General features: G+C 40.9%; 1 protein-coding gene across 2 annotated transcripts in view; it reads left to right on the forward strand.

Annotated features, from left to right (window-relative positions):
• SEPTIN11 (septin 11) overlaps positions 1 to 18,695 on the forward strand; it is an 86,138-nt gene that overhangs the window by 51,202 nt on the left and 16,241 nt on the right. The window contains exons 3-5 of one of the 2 annotated variants that reach the window (XM_077750547.1): positions 5,385 to 5,580; positions 12,389 to 12,575; positions 15,895 to 16,056. In XM_077750547.1, the coding sequence (XP_077606673.1) occupies positions 5,385 to 5,580; positions 12,389 to 12,575; positions 15,895 to 16,056 (545 nt within the window). Of the gene's footprint in view, positions 1 to 5,384; positions 5,581 to 10,925; positions 10,947 to 12,388; positions 12,576 to 15,894; positions 16,057 to 18,695 lie in introns of those variants that run through there. The other variant, XM_077750552.1, reaches the window with a different exon arrangement.

The following is an 18,695-nucleotide window of genomic DNA, read 5'->3' on the forward strand; positions in this document are numbered from 1 at the left end:
CATAATCCAACCATAGTTGTTTTGAGAGGATGATAGAAGAGGAATGGAAAACCCACAAGTTCAAGATCATTTTAGCCAAGACTAGTATCAGCATAAACTGTGGAATTATACACCTCAATTTTTTTTCTCAAGTGTTTTTATTAAACATTTTTTATTTGGGTATAGTTGACACAATGTTACTTTTGTTTCAGGTGTACATTTTTTATCCCATTTTGCTTTGCTAGGAAAGGATATGAAATGGTTTATAGGGTGAAATAATGAATAAATGAATAAAGATAAAATTAATCCCAGAAAATATAATGAAGCCAAGGATAGAGTCAGAACTCAAAGCTCTCAAGTTAATCTGTTTCAGTTAATTCTTTCAGGGATACATTTGTCTCTCAGCCAGTGGTCAGAGCATGGAGCGAATCCATTCATCCAAAAGATACTCACTGAGCACATATTATGTGCCAAACACAAGTTACAAGTTCAACAGTGACAGATTTATAGTGTTTGTAAAGTAAAAACTAAGTAGTTGCTCCAGATGAAATGGTTTCACCTAGAAAAATCTCCCCATGGATTTTCAGCAGAGATCTGGTGCGTGTAACCACAGCTAGGTCTATGTTCCTGAGTATTCCCTGGATCCGTGTAGTTAATCCAAGCAATGCCAAGTGTCCTACGCTGTTCTTTCAAGTCCCTCATGCAGGCTGGTGGTATTAGCCAAAGCGTTTCATCAAAGGAGTGAAAACAACACAGCTTAGGTACATAGCTCTCTGATTATCTGGCCCAATCCAAGAATAAAATCTGGAATATTTAGAGAAGGCAGGCAGACCTTCATGCACAATTACTTGGATAATTATACATGTTGCCAGATGTGGCAATTGGTAAAAATGCTGAATCATCGATCAACTCTTTGATCAATCTACAATTACCTTCTAATTAATAATACAATCCTTCTGGGTCTCTCTCTCTCTCTCTCTCTCTCTCTCTCTCTCTCTCTCTCTCTCTGTCTCTCTCAGTGTCCAGCTTAGGGCTTGTGGTTTAAAGAAGCCTGAGAATAGAATGGAAGGTAGCACGTCTTCCCACTGTGATGTGGGTGTCTTGTTCACCAGCATTGGCAAGAGCAAGAAAAACAGAAGCCACAGATAGCACTTTAAGAGCAAGCCTCTGCTGCAACAACCGAATGTTTAGGCAGATGTATTTATAAAAGAATATGCAACAAACTCTGAAAAAAATCTACCAAAATGGCAAATCCCAGTATAAATTATCACTATGATCATTTCCCCCCTCAATTATCTTTTAATAAATGCCTGTTCTGTGCCAGATACTCTGCTAGGGAGTTCTGAAATGCTTCAAAATTGGTGTTAGTCATTTATTTTCTCAAAATATTGTTATGGTTGTCGGGTTTGAATCCAAGCCTTTACCCAGTAGGCTTTCAGTGACTCAATTAGAATGAAGCCTTTTTGCTCTTTTGGGTATCTCAGAATTATAGAGGATGCCCTACTTTCCGAGGATAGAGAGAGGCCCCACAAGCTAATGCACTCAAAAACTCCCCTAGTTCTATACTTCCTTTTATTCCAAAATCTGTCATTTCCTTCTCAACTGCTTTTGGTGAATCACACTGCTGCTAGAGTAGTTGCGTCTAATTACTGCCCTTAAAAGCTCGAAACATAGAAATGGAAAGCAAAGCACTCTGAAATTTAGAGGAACCGTGGTTTTTCCAACCCATTGATTAACCCTGTGCTATAAGTAGTGCCTGGAATGCTAATTGTTCATAATTTCCACCTTAATATACATGATAATTAAAATTACCTTGTCTTTAAGAAAAAGAAAGAAAGAAAAAGCACAATGTTCCTGATTCACACGTGCTTAACTAATTCTCAACCTAGTAAAATGGTATGGTAATTCCAGTCCTAAGTAAGTGAGAATCCTTACCATGTAAATTGAAGTCTTGATTGCTGTTCTTGGGGAAAGCAATGAAAATTAAATGGGTCACTTTGTACTGACAGAAACTTTAAACTTCTAGAGAGACTTTATAAGATAGTTTTGTTCTTGTTCCTTTGTCCAAGTTCTGAAAATGGGGTAAATCCTGGAAGGAAGTTGGCTCTACTTGAGAAAGTTACACATGAGGCAGGTACTTAAAATGACTCCAGGGCCTTCAGTATCAACTTGCCTACCAGATTCTAAGTATCTAAGAGTGAGAGCTCTGTTTGTTTCTGTATCCATCACACAGTAACTTTGTTTTACTCAAAGTTATTTTGTTAAGCCGTGAAACGTGGATCTGAGTGTATTGAGCTCTATCACATTAGGGAGCAGAAACTAGTTTAGATAACTTAAAAAAAAAATTTTTTTTTAATGTTTATTTACTTTTGAGAGAGACAGAGTGTGAGCAGGAGAGGGGCAGAGAAAGGGAGACACAGAATCTGCAGCAGGCTCCAGGCCCCAAGCTGTCAGCACAGAGCCGGATGTGGGGCTGGAACTCATGAGCTGCGAGATCATGTCCTGAGCCGGAGTCAGACAGGTGCCCTTAGATAAGTTTTATTGAAGAATAAAATTTATAATAAATTCTTTTTTGTAAGAATATTCAGGAAAGTAAGGAAGACAGGAAACAGTCTTCAACTGTTACCAGACTTCATGGAGATCTGATATGACATTCAGGATATTATAGAAGTTTGGTCAATGTCAGTTGTATTCCCTGTTTCTTTCTTAGCATCTATGCTTGTCACATAGTACTCAAATATCATTGAGGAATGAATTTTGGATACTAAACTCTGCTGTATCTATCTGCTCTCTGCTGTATGCCCAGCTAGTTGTCTGTCAACAACACATCTTCTATTTACTTACAGCCTTTTCTGCCTCAAGGTTTCTTTTCTTTTCCATGTTGTGGCTTTCTGTGTGGATTGTGTATCTCTCATTCAAACCCCAGAAGACAGAAGTTCTAATTGGATGGACAAGTCACTGTCCAGTATGAAGCACTTTCTTAGAGCATAATGATCAGGCTGCTCTAGGTGCCTTTGGTCAGGGGCCTAGTCCTGGTCCAGCTACCTGTGGTTACTAGTGAGATCACAAGGTATGGTCTTGCTCATAAGAAGAATGTAGTTATGGCAGACATTTAGAATATCATTCTGTAATGATAATCTAGAGTCTGACCGCTATTCAGTCATGTTCCAGGTCAGATTCTAAGAAATGGGAGAACATTGTATCAAGCAAGTTCATTGTCATGAACTTGGCACAGAGCTCTGCACAAAGTAGGCACTGGAAAAAGTACTGGCTAAATGAAGCCTGATGAAGGAGGAGGACATTCTTTGATCTTAGATGTATAAGGGCCCAATGGGAAAGGTTAAAGAGTAAGGCAGATGTACTTCAACAGTTTTTATCCTATAAGTGAATGGTTATTTAGAGTGGTAAAACATAAAGCTTCTAAGAGAAAACTCAAATCTAAAAAGACTCCATCAAGGGGCGCCTGGGTGGCTTAGTTGGTTAAGCGTCCGACTTTCGCTTGGGTCATGATCTCGCGGTTCGTGGGTTCGAGCCCCGCGTCGGGCTCTGTGCTGACAGCCAGCTCAGAGCCTGGAGCCTGTTTCAGAGTCTGTGATTCCCTCTCTCTCTGACCCTCCCCTGCTCATGCTGTCTCTATCTCTCTCCTAGAAATAAATAAAACATTTAAAAAAAATAATAATAAAAAAAAATAAAAAGACTCCATCTTCACTTTTTCATTGTGTTTGAAAGCCATGAGTATTATTACAGAACTTCTCATTAAGAAGTGGATTTGTCATTACAGTGGGACTATTACTTTAAGACTACAAATCCCAGAACTCTTCCTTTTCCCATAGAATTGTCACCATCCTCAAAGTCTTTATAGTAATCCTTTAGAGAAGAACATCATGGGATTTGGATTTGTTGAAAGAGCTGCAGCATATGGGTATGTTTAAATTGAATGGGAAGTATAATTGGGAAATTTTCCAGATTTGGAAAACAAAGGCATTCTTATGGATAATGTTTCCTGATTTCTACCTCCCTCTTTCCACGATCACACACAATCACCACTACCACCAATGACAAGGTAGGTGCTTTCTTATTGCCAGCTGTTTTTGACTCAACATAATAATTGTGATGAAGAGAGAATTTTGACAGGGTGGCTCAGTCAGGTAAGCATCTGACTTTGGCTCAGGTCATAATCTCGTGGTTTGGGACTCTGAGCCCCACATCCAGCTTTCTGCTGTCCGCACAGACTCCGCTTCGGATCCTGTCTCCTTTCCTCTCTGCCCCTCCCCCCCNCTTCATTGCTCCCTCCACATTTGGGTCTCATCATTTTGATTCGAGTAGTGGTACTGGCCCCAGCCACTCTTCTTTGCACGTGTTAGAGCTGCAGGAAACACTTACTGATTTAATTATCAATGTGAATTAACAAGGCCGTTGTTGGACTATATTCAACTGCATATAGTCTCATTGTCACAGATATCCCCCTGAAACTGGGAAAACTATGTAATAAGTGTTTCCCATCTGGATTCTAGTTGAATAGAAAGAGAAAAATGGAAATAATAGGGGGGATTCACACAGATGCTTAACTATAATTGGAAAATATCAGGCTGTCGGTTTTTCTATAATAGTAAAGTTAGGATGCTGAGTTGGTTGAGTGTAGGTGTTAAAACTGCACAAATTTGGGGTTGAACCCTGGCTCTGCCATATAGCCATGTGACTTTAGACAACTTCCTTTACCTTAGCTAGGGCTTACTGCCCCATCTGTAAAATGAAGGAAACAATAGTAGGTATTTCATGGAGGGCAGTAATAGTATTTAAATGCAATAATGCGTTGGAAGCTCCTGCTACAGGGCCTGGCACAAAGTAAGCCCTCAGTAACTTTGGCTGGATTTGTTATTATTGCTATAATTGTCAAGAGTGTTGTTTTGAAAAATGCAATTCTTTTCAACATTAGATGGTATCAGATAATTTGATGACATCAGATAATATAAATGAGATCAGTCTTTTTAACCTGATATCAGAAATAAGCAATACAGTATTTTTTAAAGTAATATAACTTCATACTTCAACACTTAGGAGTGGAAGAGATACAAAGAGATTTATGTCTTTGTAATGTACAAACTGACCACAGACAAGCCCACAGGTTCTTTTTCTCTATCCAGAGGTTCAGAAGAGCATCTTGATCTGTAAGTACAAGATCTTTTATGCTAAATGGCTTCTGGAATTCATTAAGGCTTTTCTAGGGAGATATTTGATGGATCACACAGGTAAAGAACTATCTTTTCATAGTGGGATTTCTGGTGATTACTGACTTCTAAAAACTTTTTTACAAATATAATTATAAGAAATTCCTAATGAATTGAACTGATGTCTGAGAGGCACTGACAGGCACATTCTTTGATGTCTCCCTTGTGGCCACGTAGGTGAGACCGGCATTGGCAAATCCACGTTAATGGACACTTTATTCAACACCAAATTTGAAAGTGACCCAGCTACTCACAATGAACCAGGTGTCCGGTTAAAAGCCAGAAGTTATGAGCTTCAGGAAAGCAATGTACGGCTGAAGTTAACCATCGTTGACACTGTGGGATTTGGAGACCAGATAAATAAAGATGACAGGTACAGCTTGGAATTATGTGGGGGATATAAATGGATCAGGAGATAGCAGGATCTGTCCTGGGTAAATTCAAAGGCTAAAAGCGTTCACTAATTGTGGGGCTGGTTTTCCGTTGTCTACAAGATAAGACATTCTTTTCCTCTGAGAAATTTTAGAATGTTCTTCCCTGAGGTCAGAATCAGATAGCACAGTGGATTCCAGCTAGTGTAAGGAAAAAAGAAATTTCTTAGGAGGGATATCCTAGCTTAATGGCATTTTTCCAGGAGGGTCGCGGAACTAGATTTGGGGCCTTTCCCAGTAGCAAAAGCAATCTAGAGAAACACCCAATGACCCAACAGAACAGTTAGCAGAAACCCCTGCCGCTGGTCACCTTATACAATTTGGTCCCCGTGATGCTGGGGGGAGGCATCTGGAACCTCCGCCAGTTCTGTCCCAGAGTCGGAACAGTGTTACAGGACGACGTTCGTTGTCTTCACCGTCCCTTGCAAGGCCTCTGCTGGGTGTTGCTCACTCCCTGCTTCCGGGTCTTGTATGGCTGCATCCGCATGGTAGAAACTAAACCACATCTAGAATACTAGCTGCAAGGATGTGCGCAATGTGTTGTGTTTGCTTTGTTTGTTTGTATTTTGCAACTCTGCAAAATAAGAAGTCATTAAAGAGTCCAGGGATTTTAGAATGAGCAGCTGCCAGACTTTCCTAGTCCCCGAGGCACATTGGGATATTTGACTGAACCCCCAGATTCTCACAGATTTTTAATGAAAACTGAGAGCTGATGAGATTCTGCAAAAGAAGCCACAGCTCAGGATTTAGTGACCTGGGTGAGAGCCTGGATTCTGCCGTTGACAAGCTGTGGGACCTTGGGGATTTATCTCACTTTAAGGGAATGTCACTAGATGAAATCTGACGTCTCTTCCAGTGTGATCCTGTATACAGTCCTATCCTTAGGCCTCAAGGCCTAAGGAAGGACACTGTGAAAAGCAAGGCCTGGAAGAGAGGTATGGTAATAATAGGGGGGTCAGCCTGTGTTTTGAGGTCTTTGGTCAAAGTGGTAGCAGCTCCTAAAACCTCAGAGTGAAGAAAGTATTTTTATGGAAGATCTGTTGGAAAAAATCTTGATTTCCAGCTGGCACAGGATCTTGCTATTGATGTTAGTGCTTGGTGTGAGGCACTGTGAGTCTTCTGTGAAGTGTCTGGTCTTCCTGTAGGCTGCTAAAGGGGTGGGCAGCATTCCTGGTGCAGAATTGCCAAATCAAATCTGAGTAATGATTGTGGATTCAGTCAAGCCCAATGGGGAATTGAGGTCAACTGGATTAAACTTTGCCTTTCTATCCAGTGGGGCTTGTTAAGCTTATAAAGTAATATATACAATAATCCATATATGTGAAAGAAAAGATGTGTTTCAGCTGCTTAAGAAATAAAATATTTCCTAAGAATTTTATTCCAATAGTTTGTATGTAGATAGAGGCTACTACCTTATGTATTCATTCATTAAAACTGGTTCACATAAACTTGAAGATATAATACAATAAGGTTTTATTTTTATTTTCAGAAAAACACATACTCAATTTATAAAGCCAAGTAAGTTTTGCTCTTCTCTCTGGGTTGCTGTATGCCTTTATTTGAGGGAAGCTGTTAATCTTAAAACTTCCTGGTGCTCAACCCATAGGTTTTAGCCTCAGTCCCAAAATATTGTTCATGCTCCTTGAGATGATCCATCCTGTTCATCATTCTCAACATCAAATGTCTTAGGACTATTTTAAACAACTGTATTCATTCTCAAAAGAAGTTAGGGAAAGTTAAAATTTTCCCAGGCTCAAAGATGATTCTAGAAGGAGGCTTCCAGATACATTTTTGTGCAGTGACAACATTATGGGAATAAAGCACCACATCAATAAGTTATGTTTGCTTAGGGCTCAGAAATTTTGTTAGTACCAGGGATTTTTTCTTTCTTTAAAAAATTTTTTTTCTTCAAAATAGTGTGTATTATATGTGTGTGTTTTGTAAAGAGGAACTTGAACTATTTTTTATCTAGAATGTGTATTTGCCAAGAGATATTTTAACTATCCCTGATGTATATGAGCACCATAGTAATTAGGAAGAAATATTTAATTCATTCTCTAGCTGAGCACTGAGCTCCATTTTATCTATAGAGCAATTTAAATGCTCCTCAATAAACATTGTCTGTAATAACAGGAGCAATTGTTAGATGTAGTGAGAAGGATTTTATTTTGCATCTGGTCAAAGTGAACTATCTGTACATTGTGTGGGGTGGGGACAGCTAAGCTCAGACCCTGCAGCTGGGCTGTTGCTCTTCATTTATGATCTCAATGCCAAGGAATGATGGAGAGGTTACTGCCTGAAGGCTGATTGTAATGCCAAGTGAAATAGATGAAGGGAAAGCCTTGGCAACAAGAAAAAGAGCACAGGTGCATTGTGGGAGCCGGGGAGAGAGCCAGGGGTTCCTGGTCATCGGGCAGTCAGAGTGTACTCAGAGCAAGACATACTTCCATCTCTCCAACCCACACAGATTTCTCTTTGGGGTTAGAGAATGTTATGTTTGTGCACTCCAGTTGGAAGGCAGTAACTGGACCTTTTCAGGGTCCCTTTCTACAGGAATGAGAACCGTCTTCCAGCATCTTGCCACTAAGATTCCATGTGCTCTTCCGGCTCGGAGTCATTGCCTCAGTGCTGCCACTGAATTGCCTGTTCCCTGTGTGAGGATTTTCCTTCAGCCTGGTGAAGGATTTTCACTGGCCAGCACTGAACAGCAAGTGGCTACTACAATACCAATTATCATATTTGCAGCTGGAGGTCCCTTTAAGAAATTATCTGACTCATTTGGGTCAAATAATAGTTTCCAAGGAGATTCAGAAGAGAGGAAGTGTGATATTAACCTAACCTAGATACCAAATAATTTTTTTTTCTTCTGAAATTTCTTGACAGCTGTTGCATAACCTCTTTAAATGGCATTTAGAACTCTGTGCCCCAGAAGGCATTGTTGACCCTGTTGACTCCAAACCCAAGTGACTATTGTTTAAAAAAAAACTTTTTTCAGACAATCTGCTTCCATAAAAGAATTGGAAGTAAAGTATGCATTTTTGCATTGATATGTAACGATATGGGAAGCAATGTACCGTTTCTCTAAACCCATGATTATTTTTACTGCTTTGGGGACGAGGCAAGCTTTTCTGCCGTGAATGCAGGACTTCAAGAATGTCCCAGCTTGTTTATATGGACTTCAGTCATGTTAGCATTCCTGCATGAGTATCTGCCTGGGACTGGGCTGGCTAGAAGGGGGCAGGAAGAGAGATCTGGTAAGGTTTCCTGTTATGTTTAGGAGCATGATTAACTCTTCATGGTTTAAGGGCTTCCTTGTTTTTGCTGTCTGTACTCTTCAGTGAAGAAGGAAAGAGGTCTGGAGAAGGTAAACCAACTTTTGTCATAGAACTGGAAGTAGAATAATTCATTTATCCCACATTTGGAAGATGGGAGCTAGAATGTCAATGGCATATTGCTAACTATAATGATAATTAGCCCTGAAAAGCGTGAATAATTAAAATCCTCAAACTCACCAAATCTTTATATCAGAGTCATAAAATGATAGTGAAGTGTGGACCATTTGGTCTTTAATTTCTTTTTTTACCATGCTTTCTGATGGAGAGAGTTGAGAGATAAGGAAAACTAACTAACAGCAAGATAGAGACAAATATATGCATGGTAGGTATCTGGCCGTATATAAAATGGAGAGTCCGTCCCTGAACAATGCCATTGGTTCTTTTGGGAGAATGATCAGTGGATAACTTGGGTGGATAGAAAACATAGCATAAAATATTTCTCCCATCAGTTTTAGGGTCAACGTTTGTATTTTGTTGTGAATTCTGTGGCTGGAGGTATATGAAAAGAAATGAGTTGTGGGTAAAAAGGGCCATCCCCATGGCTGAAAAGGAAATGTGAGGAATGTAAGGATTAGATTTGATTTGCCTTCCTTCACTTTCCCCTACTTTGTATGGCTGCAACCCAGAGAAGTTGGAATTGGCCAAACAAAAAACAAATGGGTATCCTTTCTATAAGAATGGAAAAGCAAAAAGCGAAATTGGCATTAAACCTGCTTATCTTTATGACTGACTGTAGCTAAGAAGTAGAAAGGAGTAGGAGAAGAGGGGTAGGCAATTTGTTTAAAGGATTGTGAAGGGGATTACAAAACCACTGGCTGACTTAAACACAGGGAATAATGATTTTGGTAAGTAGTTCTGAAATACATTTCTTTAATTTGTTCATAATAGTTGGAAGGTAAAATTGGTGGAATTTCATGCTGGATTGTGTGGAGAAGGTAGAAGAGGAGACCCTGGGTGTTACAGGTGGAGGTACCCTTCGCCAAGCAAAGGAAAACAGGGAGATGGTTTGGGGGCAAGATGAAGAGTCCCACCCTGGACACACTTAGAAGAGCCAATGCAGATAACCTTGTAAGCAGTTCGATGGATGGGGCTGTGAAACATGGGTGGATGATCTGGGCTACAAGCAGAGATTTGTGATTTATCAACGCTTAGACGGTAAGTAAAAACACAGGGATAAATGGATTTTCCAGGGAGATCACATAAAGGGGAAAAAAGGAGATTGGAAGGTTGTCTAGAACTCCCTGATAGGGGAAGGCAGAAGGAAGCTTGAGGTGTAAGAGAAAAAAAGTTTTCTTTGGATATATTGAATCCAGGGCAGAAGACATTATGGAGATGTTATGCCTCCATAATCTTGGAGGATCACCGTCAACACCAGAGGCAAGAGGGGAATTGATAGAAAGCAGAAACCTATGTGGACCACTGCTGGGGAGGAGGTGCTGAGAAGCTAAAATTCAGGAACTAGTGAGGCAGGAAGGAACAATTGCTTGTGAGCTGCTTTTCCTTTCCTATCCTTTCCTAAGAGGGTGCTGGAGAGAGAGGCTGGTTCCCCAAACTTATGCCTCAGTGTCAGGAGACTGGAAGATCAGGCCCTGGGCTGTGACATGGGTGGACCTTGGTGAAGTGCCCCGGTCCACTTCCCTACAGGGCATGAGCACAGTAGGATGCCGGGATGGTTACCATGGGACCCAGTGAGTGTAAGGTTACCCCCACCCCCCACCCCTGCAACTTTCTCAAAAGCCAGGCTTGCTTTTCTCTTGTTTGTTGTTGTTGTTCTTTTTTTTTTTTTTTAATATGTTACTGTGAAATAGTTATATCTTACTTTTATGTGCTAGTCCTTTACATATGCTCTCTTATACAGGTACTTTTGTGCCTGTCATAATAGCTCTCTGATACAGGTACTTTTTTATCCTTGAGTCACCTGTGAGGAAATTGAGACAGAGAAGTTTAGGAACTCGCCCAAAGTCACATATCTTGTAAGTTGTGGGGTTGGAGTCCATCTCTCTTGAATCCATGCTTCTAACCACTATCCTATAATATTATTACTATTATTTATAATACCTGCCTGTGTTTTGAAAGTGGAAAGCATAGAAGAAACTGATCACTGTTCATTCTTTCTATGGAATGTATTGGCATTTCTTTTGTTCTGTTTAGAACTTTACTTACTGAGGCGTATCCTACTTTTTCTTTAAACCACTAGAGATTTTGTCTGCTCAGATTTAATCAGTGGATTGTGATGAATCACCAAGGAAAAATATCAAAAAACTTTTTCTGAGTGCTTTTGGTTTTTGGTTACAAATGTGTTTTTTGTTTTGTGTGGTTTTTTTTTTCTCTTAGGGTATGTGCTGTCATCTTATTTGTTCCCTTTAAGGGTTTCAGTTTAACATAGGAGTTGGGGGAGTAGAGTGTTGAAAGGTTTTTATTTTTCTTAAAGCATAAGTCATTCCTCAGCACATAATAAGCTTGGGGAGAATTAACCCATTGTGTTCCTAGTAACCCAGTCTCACTGCTGCTAACACTGGCTTCTCCTGAGCAGTCCCCTGGAGACCTGAAAGTTTATAGCTTTTCCACAGCGACCTACCTAATGTACTGCTTAGTCCTTAGAGAACATATGGCTTATTGAATGCATATTCCCAATATGTTATTAATGATGATGGTCCATTAATAGAATCCTACATAATTATTCAAAACCAATTTGAATTATGATTTGGTGAGAAGAAAGGGTTACAAAGTTTACCTTCAAATCATAAAAGTTTAGAGTTGGAAATAATCCTGAAGCTGTAATGACCCAGGAGCACAGGGCTAGATGAGAACACAGAGTCCCTCATCTCTGGAGGAATGGGACAGAGGACCGGGGAAGAGATCCCATTAGGTGATGCCATACCTTGAAATCAAAAACCACTTTCCTTTCATGCACCAAAGCCAGTCATTTGGTAGTAGCTGTCAAAATCATTTAGACAGATTTTGAGACTCCCAATTTGGCCCAGCAGGAAAGAATGCCACAGTCTCTTAGTAATGTCTTCCATGGGAAGTGACAGCATGGTTCACATATTTATAATCTCTGTTTTAAAGGATGAAGGTTAGCCAGGAGAATACTAGGAAGGAGACTGTTCCGGGTAGGGGGGCTAGCATGAACCGGGACATGGAGGCAGATGAAAGCTCCATCTCTGAGGCTGCTACATGTAGCTGTGTGTGACCAGGACAGAAACGGTGAGCCAGGGAGAGAGTGGAAGAGAGGAGCTAGAGAGATATTCAGGGACCAGATAATGGGGATGCCCAGCTAAGGAACTGGGACTTCAGTCTTAGGAGAGGGAACCACTGAAGACCTGACTGCCTGCATGGAACTGCACAAGAGGTTAAGACTAGAAATATGTGGATTTGAAGATGTGTTTTAAAAAAACATTCTTATGCCTTCTAGCTATAAGCCAATAGTGGAGTATATTGATGCTCAATTTGAGGCCTACTTGCAAGAGGAATTGAAGATCAAACGTTCTCTCTTCAACTACCACGACACCAGGATCCACGCCTGCCTCTACTTCATCGCCCCTACTGGTCACTCCCTGAAGTCTCTGGACCTAGTCACCATGAAAAAGCTGGACAGCAAGGTACTCCCTGCCACTCTGGTGACTATCCACTCGCCTTTCGGATCACCTTTATATGAAGGCCCTGATTGATTTTCTTCTTTTAACATAATTAGGGTTGTTTTGTTTTACAAGACTGTTCATCATTACAGTTTTAGGTTCACAGCAAAATTAAGGGGAAAGTACAGATATTCCTTTATACTCCTGCCCCGACACCAACACCCCCACCTGATGGGTCCCATTGATGGGTTGTTACAGTCAACGCATCTGTGTTGACATATCATAATCACCCAAAGTCCATTATTTACACTAGGGTTGCCTGTTAGTGCTGTACAGCCCATGGGCTCAGACAGCCCTACAAAGGCCTGTATCATGGTAGCATACAGAGCAGTTTTCCTGCCCCAAAACTCCTCTCTGCTCTTGCCTATTCATCCCTCCCCCTTCCTCCAACCCCATAATTGTCTTTTCTGGTTTACAGAACAATAGGGTTTAGCAATGTGAGAAAAATGCTTCAAAACCTCTGGATGTTAGGCTAAACAAAATAAAACAAACAAATAAAACCATGGAGCTCTTTACCAAGTATTTTCAGTTCTTAAATTAGCAACAGCGGATGCTCTCATGAAGGTTGGAGAATTATATAGTGGAGACATCTAAATGGTCATAGGAAGGGTTAAATTTAGGGAGATTGAGATGTAAAGTCACAGTTTGTTTACTCTCTTAAAAGCTTCTCTAGATTTGTTTTAAAGGTTTTTAAAGGGTTGGCTTTAATATGACATTTTGAGTGGAGGGAAAATAAAGGTGTTAATTTTTTTCCTTATGTCATAAGGACAGTCCAGCTTCTTAGATTTAAAACTAAATTGCACCCATATCTTTTTAAAAAGTGGTTTCAGGGGCGTCTGGGTGGCTCAGTCAGTTAAGCATCCGACTTCAGCTCAGGTCATGATCTCATGGCTCGTGGGTTTGAGCCCCGTATCGGGCTCTCTGCTGACAGCTCAGAGCCTGGAGCCTGCTTCAGATTCTGTGTCTTCTCCTCTCTCTGCCCCTCCCCCTCACATGCTCTGTCTCTGTCTCTCAAAAATAAATAAATACTAAAAAAATTTTTTAAATAAAAACTGGTTTCAGTTTGACACCTGGGCTTTTCACATTAATACCCTCTCCCTTTTACAACTTTTGAGGAAAGCTACTGATAAATTTGATAACATTAAGTGATCTACTTTACAATTAATTTGATTTTTCATTTTGGAATAAATGCAAGGCAGTATATTCTGAAACGAAGAAGCAAATGACCAGGAAAACAACCAGAAAAGGAAGCTGTGGTATTTTTTTAACCGCCTTTGGAGTTCAATAAAAAGTTGTATCCTCTTTAGAGGGTTTTGTTGGGTGTTATGTTTTGTCCAAACAATGCTGTTTAAAAGATGCTTTCTCTCCAGAGGAACATAATGGAGGCCAGTCAGATGACCAGATGTCCCCAAGGCCTCTCTCTGAACTGGCCACCGAATGGGCTGTAGTGGCTGACACAGAGCCAGGTTCCTTGGGCTTCCAGAATGCACAGACACCTTGGTTTACAGAAAAATGGTCTAGTGGTGGGAAGGGACTATTGCAGCTGGAGGACTCTCGGGAGAATAAATAGAATCCTTTTCCTTGCCTTTGTTTCAGCAACAGCGAGCCACGGGCGGGCACTGGGGCTTCCCGTGCTGCCGTGTCCTTAGAACAGGGCTGGAGTGGGGCAGAGATGGAGGTGGTGTCCTAACTGAGGCCACGTTTGTAGACCAAGCCTGCAAATATTCAACAATAGGGTTATGCTTAGTAGAGTTGCTTTAAAAAAGGGAAAGAAAATAAGGCAAATAAACACAGCTGGGAAAAAAAAGTCCCTGAAAACAGGTTAAACTGCTTTTAAAGAACCGATACTGCTGGATAGCATCTTAAAATGGTATTTGCAAAGAGTTGTTTATACAAGTGAAGAGTTAAGGCGCTTAAGTATATATATTATAAGCATATGATAATTTCAGAAATGATTTCCAAGCACCTGCCACTGAGGAAGAAGTTTTAAATCTAAATTGCTTGGTGCGTCTATCTACTCTGAACAACTTGGCCAAGAAAGTATGAACCTCTGCTATTCTGTCCATGTAATATTCACTGAATACTAAGTGTGTCCAGAAGAACCAGCAAGAACAATGGGAAAGTGTTTTGTTCCTCAGGCCCTGACCCAGACATATCCCCACCATTAGTGTTTCTCTTGCTGGATGAGCCCAAGCATGATGAGGTGGGAGTGGGTGGAGGAATAGGTGAAGAATAGGTTATTTTATCCACATGTCTTCTCATTGTATCAGAGATTTGGCTCTTGGAATAAAAGAAACAAAGGAGTGCAGACATGATGAAGAAAACCTCCCTAAAGACTGCCTCTTCTCTTGCTAGTGTGGCCTTCTCACTGAGTCTGTCCCCCTTTCCCCTGAGCTGGGTGGAGAGCATGGCCCCAGGTATCGGATGTCAGTAGTGTCTTACTGAAATCGCTCTGTGGCTACCAGGGAGTAGAAGAAAGTTAATGATTTTTTAAAAATGTGCTGTGTGGGCAGTGCTGGCCAAAGTTGGGAGAATGACCCACTTTGGGGTTTGAGGCTTGAGCTTAAGGGTGTCCTCAGCTCTAACGCTGGGCTTTCTGCCACTGTTGTCAAACTCTGCCTTCTCCCTGGTCTTTGTAGCCAGTGCTCTGAAAACGAGCCTTTGACGCTAGATCCCATTCTGACATGAAGTAATGCGATAGAAGCTGGTGTGTCAAAAGAATTAGTGGGTGTGATTTTGAAAATTTTAAAAGTAGGTGCAGCTGTTTTTGTTCTGGGATAATACATAGGTTCTCTACTCCTAGTAGTCATTAGAAAAAAAAGAAAGGATATTATCCTGCATAGAGATGAATATTCCACTGTTCTAACACAATCTTTGCTATTGCACTGTGAGGAACACGCAAAAATCAAGCTTCTAAAGTAGCTGGGAGGGGTCTCAAAGGAGTGGTTGGTTATTCAAAGAATAGGCTTCTTTGTTATCGCTATTTGTCATAGAGTAACACTTCCTTCTAGTCTGTTTAAAAAAAAAAAAAAAAATGAGGTAGCACAGAAGAGGAAATTACAAGTATGCTCTCAGTGCCGGATGGGAGGAAGTAAAAGTGTTCACAGATGGAGCAAAAAGATTATCCCATATCTTCTTAATTTTGCCTCTGGGCAGAAAGCCTTATTTTCAATATCTATTTTTTACGTGAAGTTTTAAAACTTTTGTTATTTGTTGTTTCCCTCGTTTGTCTTATTTTTCTTCTATTGGAATTGTATATAAAATGGATGTGTTTGTTTTATAGGTGAACATCATTCCAATAATTGCAAAAGCTGACACGATTGCCAAAAATGAATTGCACAAATTCAAGAGTAAAATCATGAGTGAACTAGTCAGCAATGGAGTCCAGATATATCAGTTCCCCACAGATGAAGAAACAGTGGCAGAGATTAATGCAACAATGAGTGTAAGTCCTAAAATTAGGAAGAACCTACCAGAAATTGTCCGGAAAGCTTTTCTTGGTAGCAACATTGTAGAGTGACTGGGAACTGGACCAGGAATTGGATTCTTTAGTGGTGCCCAGCTCTGCCACGTGGCAAGCCATTTAACCACCCCGCTCCTCAGTGTCTCCATCCATCAAATGGGAAAGTTAGACAAGCCCATGTTTAGTTTCCTTCCCGCTCCAACAGGCAGGATTTTTACAGCAGATCTCTTGGGAGGGGAATGCCAGCCCAGGACCATCTCACACAAAGCAGCTTAAAGGAACTAGAGCTCTACTTGTTTCTGCCGTTGTTGGCAGAAATATCTCCACCCGCCTTACTTTTGCTTCTGGGATGGGTTCCTGCCTTTCCCTCTATTCTGTTTCCCGTACTGTTTCCTGAATCATTAGGTTAACTGGCAGTTGAGGGTATAATTTCTCCACATCACAGGCGGGATGGTCACGAGACAACTGAGTAAAGCTTCAGCAATTCTAAGTGCCCCTGTGGTGTGATGTCCGTGTCCTCCATGCTGCCTACTCATACCCCAATATTTCCCTCTGCCTCTTTGTGTACCTCACAGCCATGGCTCAACTCTGGATCACAGTTCCTATACACTTTTTTTTTTCATTTGGGAATGAGTAACTTGTGTAAAACTAGCATCCTTTCCACATGTTAGATGGTTGATGACTTGGAATTCTTAAAATTGTAGGTTAGCTTCTGTGAAATATAATTAGAAGCTATTAAATAAGTTGCCTTCCCCCAAATACATGCTAAAAATTGATTCAGAAGCATGCTGGCGGCAGCAGAAGTCAGTCTAGAGTTTTAAATTGTGGTAGGTTGAGCTGTGTTCTACTTTCCTTAGATCTGATCATGTAAAGTGTCTAATGAAGTCATTATTAAATGCCCTAAAGATACTCTTTGTTTTTTAACAGCCTTATTGAGATATAATTGATGAACTGCACAATTTACCCATTTAAAGCATACAGTTCAGTGGTATTTAGTATATTCACAGAGTTGTGCAACCATTGCCACCATTAATTTTAGAGCCTTTTCATCACCCGAAAAAGAAATCGTGTACCTTTTAGCTGTCAACCCTCTAACCATTCCAACCCTAGGCAACCACTCCTCTACTTTCTTGTCTCTATAGTTTTGCCTTTTCTGGACATTTCATGTTAAGGGACTCAGACTGAAGGTCATCTAGAGAATTAAATGGCTTGCTCAAAGCACTGAAATTTCAACCCTGGTCCCAGTTTTGCGTTGTGTGCGATCATAATTTAGGAGAACAGAGATATTTTACAAAATTGTTTCTTCAGTTCGGCATATGGACTTTTCTATAAAGCACTGTTATCATTTATAGAGGAATTTCTTCCTTAAATTCCCAATATGACTAGGACTTTGGAAGCAAATGTAACTTCTCCCCTGTCTGGGGCTCTTGGTATGAATTCAAAATAGAGGAGCCCATTAGAGCAGAAATCATCCGTCTCCACTCTGCTCTAGTCAGCTCACACTCAGAGATGTATGACCTACTCTGATTGTCTTACTCCTGTGTTCAGGATAGTGAAGACTCTGGAATTTCTGGAAACTGGAGAGCAGATTCTTCCTGGGAAGATGGCATGAGGGGTACGAAAGGAAGGTTGTCATGAGGGAGGTTAACTGTTCTCATTCAAAAGGCAGAACTGAGGGGTAGCGAGGGGTTTAGGCCCAGCAAAATGTTTGGCCATCAGTGCCACCGCAGCACAGCAAGCACCCTGTGGAAGGAGCAAGTTCCTATCACAGGGGGGTGGACAACAGATTCCATATTAGAGACTGTAGAAGTAGGATCCAAATGGATAACATGTGAGGTCTCTTCCATGTCTAAAAGAGTGCTGGCACTCTTCCAGTGCCAGCAGAGCAGTGTGCCTGTTCTATAGCGTCGTCAGAGCCCCGGCTGAGATAGCACTATTTCATTCTGCTGTTAGAACTGCAGTTTGGGGTGTCAACGTAGGATTCAAAAAATAACAGGAGTGAATATTGTCTAATTTTCTCTTTATATCTCTCCCCATCATTTTAAATCATTTTGGGTGGTCATGCAGCTAAATTTGTGTTAAATATATTGGAAAGAAAATACCCATGGGGATGCCTGGGTGGCTCAGTCAGTTAGGCATCTGACTTTGGCTCAGGTCGTGATCTTGTAGTTCATGGGTTTGAGTCCCACATCAGGCTCTTTGCTGACAGCTTGGAGCTTGGAGCCTGCTTAAGTCTCTTCCTTGCCGACAGTTCCTGGTGATGAAATTCCATATGATAGGTGGAAAACAGAGTTCATTGGCAGTTGCTTTTGTCACTCAGTGGGAGTGGAGAAAACTCTTTCCTTTGTCATTACAGCAGAAGGTTGGCCAGATGGGTACTGTGGCTCCTCAATTTCAGGGAACACATTACAGTTCCAGACTTGGAGTCTGTGAAAGGAATATGCTTTCTTTCCTTCCTACAGAGTGTGAGAGGAAGCAGAAAATTCAAATATCTTGAGCATCAGATGAAATACCACCTGGGCAGCTTGGGGTGATGGTTATGTCCTCTGTAGGATTTGCTTATAAAACATTCTTGTCTTTCTCACCTTACCTGCAGTAGGGGAGCAGTGGATTGAGGAACT

The sequence above is a fragment of the Crocuta crocuta genome, unplaced genomic scaffold (assembly GCF_008692635.1).
Source record: "Crocuta crocuta isolate KB4526 unplaced genomic scaffold, BGI_CrCroc_1.0 scaffold1, whole genome shotgun sequence".
Classification (NCBI taxonomy): Eukaryota; Metazoa; Chordata; class Mammalia; order Carnivora; family Hyaenidae; genus Crocuta; species Crocuta crocuta.